General features: G+C 55.0%; 3 protein-coding genes across 3 annotated transcripts; all 3 read right to left on the bottom strand.

Annotated features, from left to right (window-relative positions):
* ASPACDRAFT_77806 (60S ribosomal protein eL15) lies at positions 1 to 1358 on the bottom strand. Its single transcript, XM_020205046.1, has 5 exons — positions 1307 to 1358; positions 1120 to 1206; positions 701 to 857; positions 415 to 641; positions 1 to 361 (listed from the first exon to the last, which is right to left on the bottom strand). The coding sequence occupies exons 2-5, from the start codon at positions 1204 to 1206 to the stop codon at positions 221 to 223; spliced, it is 612 nt and encodes a 203-aa protein (XP_020057296.1). The 5' UTR covers positions 1307 to 1358; the 3' UTR covers positions 1 to 220.
* An 826-nt stretch (positions 1359 to 2184) lies between these two features.
* Positions 2185 to 3776, bottom strand: ASPACDRAFT_77807 (uncharacterized protein). The gene has a single exon (XM_020205047.1). The coding sequence runs from the start codon at positions 3719 to 3721 to the stop codon at positions 2354 to 2356; it is 1368 nt and encodes a 455-aa protein (XP_020057297.1). The 5' UTR covers positions 3722 to 3776; the 3' UTR covers positions 2185 to 2353.
* Positions 3777 to 4395: 619 nt separating this feature from the next.
* Positions 4396 to 6628, bottom strand: ASPACDRAFT_77809 (GNAT family N-acetyltransferase). The gene is made up of 2 exons (XM_020205048.1): positions 4987 to 6628; positions 4396 to 4931 (listed from the first exon to the last, which is right to left on the bottom strand). The coding sequence occupies exons 1-2, from the start codon at positions 6420 to 6422 to the stop codon at positions 4814 to 4816; spliced, it is 1554 nt and encodes a 517-aa protein (XP_020057298.1). The 5' UTR covers positions 6423 to 6628; the 3' UTR covers positions 4396 to 4813.
* Positions 6629 to 7555: the final 927 nt, after the last annotated feature.

Raw genomic sequence — 7555 nt, forward strand, 5'->3', positions numbered from 1 at the left:
AAAAAACCCGATGAAACCGAGAAAAGGAAGAAAAGTTTTTGCTAACATCCGATCATTGAAGATCTGTTGCATTATGCTCGCACCACGACAGTCGAAGAACGACCTGCACACAGAAACGAGTTTTTGTATCGGAGTAAACACATCCACAAGCATTCCAGCATGCGTTTTCCATTTCCAACACTCCCCTCCACAACACCGCTCCGCAGCCCCTGGGCTACGTTTAACGGTAACGCCAGTAGCTCTGGGTGTTCTGGAGCTTCCAGGTGTGGCGGCGGCCAGCCTTGGTGTTGTTGTAGCGGTGGCCCTTGTTGATACCACGGGACTTCTTGCCGGTGGCGGTGAGACCACGGGACTCGCGGTGCTGGGGACGGGGTCAGTATCAGACTTGAGAACCGTGGCGATGGCAGAACCAACCTTGTGGACGGGGTTGCAGATCCAGTTGATGCGGGCATCGCGACGGATGGCCTTGTGCTGGGGGTCGACGAGGATGACCTCGAAGTACTTGTAGGTGGAGTCCTGGTTGATCCAGTAGGAGTTCAGGACGCGCAAGTTAGCGCAGCGGCGGCCAACACGCTCCTCAGCGGTAGCACGGAGAGCGCGCTGGTACTTGAGCTGGTTAACACCCTGGTTGGTGGGCTTGCCTGTACATCCCTTGAATTAGCCTTGTTCTCTCGTGGATCGAGTCGTGGGGAAAGCATACCGTAGGTGGCACCCTTGGGGACGGGGCGCTTGCGGCCACCGCGTCTCACGCGGATACGGTAGACAACATAGCCCTGCTTGGCCTTGTAGCCGAGACGACGAGCCTTGTCGGGGCGAGAAGGACGGGAAGCACGGTGGATGGCGTTCAGTTGACGGAGCTATATTGATGCACTCTCAGCAAAGTTCAACGAGTGTATAGCAAGACACACAGAGGCTCCTGGAACCTCTCCTGGTTGTGCCACATCCATCATCCGCCGGCGATGAGAAGAAAATTTTCTTTCGGTGGGTCGTCTTTTTTCGAGCCGCCCAGCAAAAACACCGTTGAGCAAACAAGTGTATTCCTATGGCATAGCATACGAGCGAAAACCACCCTCCGGCGGGGAGATGTTAAATCATCGACATTTGGGGGGGAATTCTCACCTCCCAGCAACGGACACGCAGCAGGAAGCGGATCACGTCGGACTGCTTCTTCTTCTGGATCTCTTCCACGTACTTGAGGGCACCCATCTGGACGGTTGGAAAAAGTCGTTAGTTTTGTGAAATGGATGTCGATGCGATTGCGACGGTCGCGATGGAATTGCGGGCGAGATTGGAGGCAGGAACGTACCTTGTCGGCGTGGCAGGTCGTCGATTGTCGTCGTTGTCACGAGTGAGAAGTTCGAGAAGCAAGATCTCTTCAACCGTTCAGCGACCTTGTGTGTGGGACGCTAGGAAATTAGGCGAGCCCCACCCGGGCCAATGAAGTGGCGGGTGCGTAGGAGGCCTGAGGCATGAAAGGGGTCACGGGACTACTGAAATCTCAACTCAACTCAGGCAACAAGGCAGCGCCTCAGGCTTCTAGGGCGGACTTAGTGATTTGCAGTAACCACTAGGCACTGCCTACTAACTACTATAACTACATATACATCTACCGGTCTACCTAGAACACAAGAATGTAAAATAATAATTGGATGACTGATCAATTCACAAAACCCAACTATTATGGCTCTCTCTATACTCAGCCAGTACTATCCGAACCATGTTCTTAACATCATAGCCTGCAATAAGTGAAGTTCTAGCAAGTTTGACGATTAGTTAGCCGGCTTGGAGGGTCCAATAATTGCATCAATGCTCAACCTGATTTCATAATCTCACCCCTATGCATGTTTCACAAGTGGTCGACTCAGAGAACACTTACTGTCTACATTCAGCATATATCGTCCCATCATCCCCGGGCTAGTCTAGTCTAGTTAGCCCTCCGATATCTGCCTGATAAGCTATGCCCGCAGTCTAGATCTGTTATATATTTGCCGCTTCACAACCATTCCATTGTAAACAGCCCACTGAGTCAAGCCACATTCCTTGAGTCGACTTAGCCATCAAATTCTGCATCTCAGCTACTACCTCGATCTGTTCCCGATCCTACTACAACCACCAATACCGACTCAAAGAAACCAATATATATTAAGCCTCAGTTCCCAGAACAGGCTAAACGAAGATAACGGAGGAAGATATAGAAATCAATTCACAGCACCAGCTGGATCCAAGTCTTTGACACAGTAGTCTCTTAGAAAGTGATATCCGGATCCAAGTATCCCCATCCCCATTCTGCAAAGAAAACCCCATAGTAATCATAACTCATATCCCGGGCACTATATATCCAAACAAGTGAGGGCTAATACCCCCACAAATCCCCACCCCCCTTGACCATATCATCCTCCCTCAACACATGCAACCCGGTCTCCTTCCCCTCCTTCCGCCGCTGCCGCTTCGTGACCATCCGACTCGGCGTCAGTGGCGTCACAGGCGTGAACGGCATGTAGGGGCTGTACGGGGTGGGGATGCCCGTGCGTGGGGCCCCGTGGGGTTTGACCGGCCGCTCCAGGACGGTCAGCTTGGTGGCCGGCGCGCTCTGCAGCGGGTAGGCGTCGCGGAGGGGTAGGCTGCGACCGGGCCCGTCGGGGCCGCCTGCCCCTGCGGCTGTTGGCGGGAGGGGTTTGGTCAGTGTGAGAGGGGGAGGAGCGTTGCGGGCCGGTCTGCGGGGGTTCGTTGCGTCGAGGGATTCGGGGGTGGAGGAGGAGAGGATTCCTCGTGGGGTGGGGAGCGGCGGAAGACCGGTCTGGGATTGCGGGATGTCGTCTGTGTGGTATGGGTCTTGATGCTGATACTGGTATTCGTGATACTGCTGCTGCTGCTGCTGCTGCTGCGGTGGTGGGTGGGTGAATTGTCTTTGAGCACCACCACCACCACCACCACCCCCGATATTTCTCACCTGTGGCTGCATCTGCGCCGGCAACGGCGGAACTGGCGGCGGCGCCGGGTGGTAAATCCTCGGCGTCAACGGCGAATGCGCGTACGGATCGTCGTCGTCCTCGTTCTCTCGCGCAGTATGATTCCGGGGTGAAGTGATCGGCGAGGAGATGGACATCTTCCGCAGAGGCAGCGCCAGACGCGGCGAGCGGAGGCCCAGGCCCCGCCCGCTTCCGCTGGCTCCCTTGGGAGAGGAAATAGCTGCAGCCCCGGGATTGGCGAGCGAGGTGGACGACTGGTCGCGGCTGCTCGAAAACAGCGACAATGATGATGAAATCCGCGATAGCCGGGACGGTGTGCGAGGCAATGTTGGCGCCTGCACGGGCGCCACCGGCGGGTCGCTGAATGGGTTGCTGTTCACTGTACCCGTGGGCGAAACGTTGCGGTCTTGCGGGCTGCCGCTGCCGCCGCCACCGTTGGCTGCCTTGATCTCGTCATGTTCCATCACGGCCGCATACAGCATCTCCAGGTCCTCCTGGGCTTTGCGGCGGTCGGAGGCGACGACGCCGTCGTCGATGGTCGCCAGGCTGATGCTGCTGCTCGGGTTGGAGAGCTGGGATTGCGACTTCTGGTGCGAGCCGCTGTGTTTGCTGAAGCTGCTCCAGGAACGGTTGTTGCTGTGACGGGTGCCACTGTTGGTGGTATATCCGGGCATCGGAGGGATTGGGCCAGGGCCGATCCCCGCGGGACTCGGGAGGTGAACACTGATCGGGGTGACGGGGCTGGGGTCCATGCTTGGGAGTGGTTTCATGGGCTGCATCATCTGGACTTGGAGGGAGTAGTTGGAGGAGAGGACGGCGCGACGTAGACGGCGTCCGACGACAAGGAGGAGGCTCAGAAGGAAGATGACGCTGAAGAGATAGGCGGCGATGATCCCGCCGATTTGGACGGCGAGCAGTGGTTCGTCGAGGGTGAAGGTGGTGGTGGTGGTAGTGGTGTCTCGCTCGAAGACAGGTGATGCTGAACCAGCAGCGGTTGTTGAGAAGAAAGAGAGACAAAGAAAGAAAACGAGGCTGCCAGCACTGGAGATCATTCTTTGCCCCTAGATCAACCTGGACAGGAACTGAGTGTCTATTTGAATATCACAGATCAAGCGGTGGAGGGGAAGGTGATGGATCATGTATTGACCATCTTCATGTGGAGTGATGTGAAGAGCGAAAAAAACAAAATCGGGAACGAGGCCGCCCATCATGCTTGAGATACTACAGGGAACAGGCGATACCCTTTATTCAAAGACCGTCCCGAGTGATTGGATGTGATGGCGTGAAGAATTGGAGGAGGAGGAGCAGTGCCAAGTGGTGATGGTGATGGGGATGAGGGCAATCCCCCGCTATCGTTGGCCGCATACGCGCCCGCCCTGCAGGCCCCGGCACATTCAGTGACCAGCTAGTCACATTCAGCGCGTGAGCGGGGAACTGACTGGCCGTGATGGCCATGCAGCTAGTTTCTGTAAACTTTCAGTTGCCGTGTCGGTCTGTGCAGATGTCCTGTCATGATAAGGAACTGAAACTCTGGGTTCTATTTGGGTGGGACGTTAAAGAGTGGAGCCCTAATTAATGATGGGCATTCGGTGAAAGCTTAATCGGTCAAGAAGTCGCAGACTGGTCACGGCCCACGAGGGCAGAAAGGCAGCGGTATGTCTACATTCCATGGAAATATTGAGTTCGTTATGCTCTCGCGTTCCCGGTTTCATTACTAGGTAGCTAGATAGGTCGTAAATAGGTAGGCAAAATCTACCTTGTCGTAGACATTGATCAGGTATCGTGGAGAACTCTCCCTGTGCATCGTTTCCTTTTCGAGACCGCATCCATCATGAAGCACATAGCTAGGTAGCAGGACTCTCCCATGCGTCCCGCTTGATCTTCATCAAAGCTGACTGCTTGTGTGGGAACGTCACCTCCCCTTCCTTGTAGAAGCCCGCTCGGTGTAGGTATCCGATCAGCCTATATCAATCATGTTAGCTTGATGCCTCTGTGAAGCAGGCGAGGGAAACCCCACTTTTCATTGTCCACTCTGGGCTCCAACATCACCGTCTGCGTCCGGGGATCTGCCAAGAAGCAATAATGCACCAAGGCACTTAACCAGACGGCCACACGATGCGGCCCGCGGAACTCCTGTTCGCCCACCAACACATGTAGACCCCGATCATAGTTGTCCACACCCCCCGGGGCCAACGACCCCAGCCGGTCTTCCTTGACCCAGTAGATCTCGAAGTACCCAAACGGCTTACCGTCCCAGCAACCAATGACGGGGAAACTGTGTCGACTTCGGAGATTGTTGCGCAGAAACTCCTCTTGGTGACTGACCGGGCCGGCCTCACCCCAGGCGACATTGACTCGCGGCTCGTTCATCCATTTGTGTAGCAGTTCGACGTCGGAAGGCCCTGGTACAGGGGTCACCGGGTGTTCGATGCTACTGTTAGATGAAGTGTGAGCGTGCTTGGCCCCGAACTGATCGGCCGCGGAGCTCCCCAGGTACGGTACGCGGAAGGACAGGTACTGTTGTAGGCTGGGAATGTTGCGGATATAGAACACATCCCCTTGGTGCGGGGGTTTGGGACGGATCGGATGGCGGATCCCATTGGTCAAGGTATACTGTGTCGGGGCTGGGGGGAAGTAGGTGGGGAGATGGCTGGTCGAAGCGAACGGCCCTTCGTTCGGGGTATAGTGGGCGGTCTCCTGCCCAGCCGGATTATTGAGGTACATACTCGCGCGCGACGGCGATGCGACCCGCTGGATAAAGGGCGAGCCCGATATCGCCGGCGGGATATTCATCTGGGGGGTCAGAGTGAACACGAACAGCCTGGGATCAATCTGCCAGAAGCTGCGACGGCTCACGAACATGCGCGCCCACGCCTCGGGGTTGTAGGGTTCAGTCCCGACCGAGGAGTCCTCCGAGGCGATTAGACCCATGCGCTCGAGCTTCTGCAGCAATGTGCGACCCTTGAAAAACCCTTCGCGCCGGATGGAGATACGCCAGTCGCCCTGGGGCCGGCCCGTGGTGGGAGTTTTGGCGCTGGCCTCGGTGGTCAAGTAACGCTCGGGCTCGGGTTCGTGGAAATACCACCAGAGCGTCACCCAGAGCATCATGGCGATCTGGCGCGTCGGTGAGCTGACTGGCTTGTACTCGCTATTGGGCGGATCGACAATGTATGAGATGTAGAGCGAGTCATTGCGCAGGGTAGGGGTAGTAAATCGGGTGTTCACCAGCTCCTCTGGCGATTGTCGATCCCGGCCGCGATGCTCCTCCAATCCATCGGTCACTGTTGAATCAGCATTCTCGACGGGCTTGCTGGTGTTCAGAACGATGCTCCAGCCGGGGAGGACCACATGGTGGTTCTGTTGACCATCATTCGACTTGAAGCTAACCCCGCCAAAGACGGGTGACACGGTGAAGGTCTGCCCGTTGGGCAGGTGGCACATGCGATTGCGCATCTTGTAAAGCCAAAGCCCGTAGGAGACAGCGACCTACATACAGCGGAATGAAGAAGATATGAGTCAAGAAGAAAGGGACGAGAAGGAAGGAGATTTTAAAAAGTAAATAAAATACAAGCACGAGACTGAGGGGAAACTAAGGCGGACAGACGGTGGGATGATGCGTCGCTGCCCCTCCTCCCCCCGCTGGCGATCGCGCCGTCGGTGAACGGCCGCTATCAGCCTCGCAGTCGTGCCTTGGCCCCAACACTGCGATTCCCAATCAGGGTTGCTGGCAATCGCTCTGCGACATGGTCCAGCCTGAAGAGAAGACGCCGTGCATTAGAAGACACGGCAGTGAAGGGTCAAGTCAAGTCGTGACGATGAATTGAAGCCGGAGAGGGCGAAGAGAGGGAAAGAGAGAGGATGTCTCTCGGAGAAAGAGTTGAGGCGATAAGAAATGACGAGGTTGGTTGATGTCATCGGCGGGATTACAGCCTTCGTTCCAAATTACCGCCCACGGCTCCAAAATTACGGCTCTAACCGCATTGACCAGCCAAATGGAGGTCCTGTGTCTCCCTCCGCCGTATGACAAGCAGCGCATTACCAATCTTCTCCTCCATCTATCCACTCCCTGTCTGGATATCAGTGCTTCGCTCGAGTATTGCCCTGTAAAGAGCCTAAAGAGCCTAAAAAAGTCTGCTCAGCACTTATTATAGACCCCATCTGCAAGGAATTAGCCAGTAGAACATATGGTATTGTCAGCATGAAAGTATAATCGCTACCTAATTAATAATATGAAACAGAGAAGGGGAGACAAGACCAAGGTCTCGCAAAGTAATGCCCAAGAAGTATAAGTCCCCAAGACCTTCGGAGGAGTCAAGGTCACCGATGCCGAACCAAAGTAGTAGTCAGGCTGACTCAAGACAGCTAACTTAAGAAAGACAAAAAGAAAAAAAAAAAAAGGAAACAAAGGGAAAATAAAACAAAACAAGACAAACCAAAGTACATACATTAGGATATCATTTCGCTAGAATTCCGCAATCGTCGTACCAATATTCTTCTCACGTGCCAATTGGATCAAATCTCCACCAGTCACCAAGTCCATCAATCCCATCCCCACGCTCTTGAAAATCACATTGCCCCGTTCTACC

This window comes from Aspergillus aculeatus (assembly GCF_001890905.1).
Source record: "Aspergillus aculeatus ATCC 16872 unplaced genomic scaffold ASPACscaffold_6, whole genome shotgun sequence".
Taxonomy (NCBI): domain Eukaryota; kingdom Fungi; phylum Ascomycota; class Eurotiomycetes; order Eurotiales; family Aspergillaceae; genus Aspergillus; species Aspergillus aculeatus.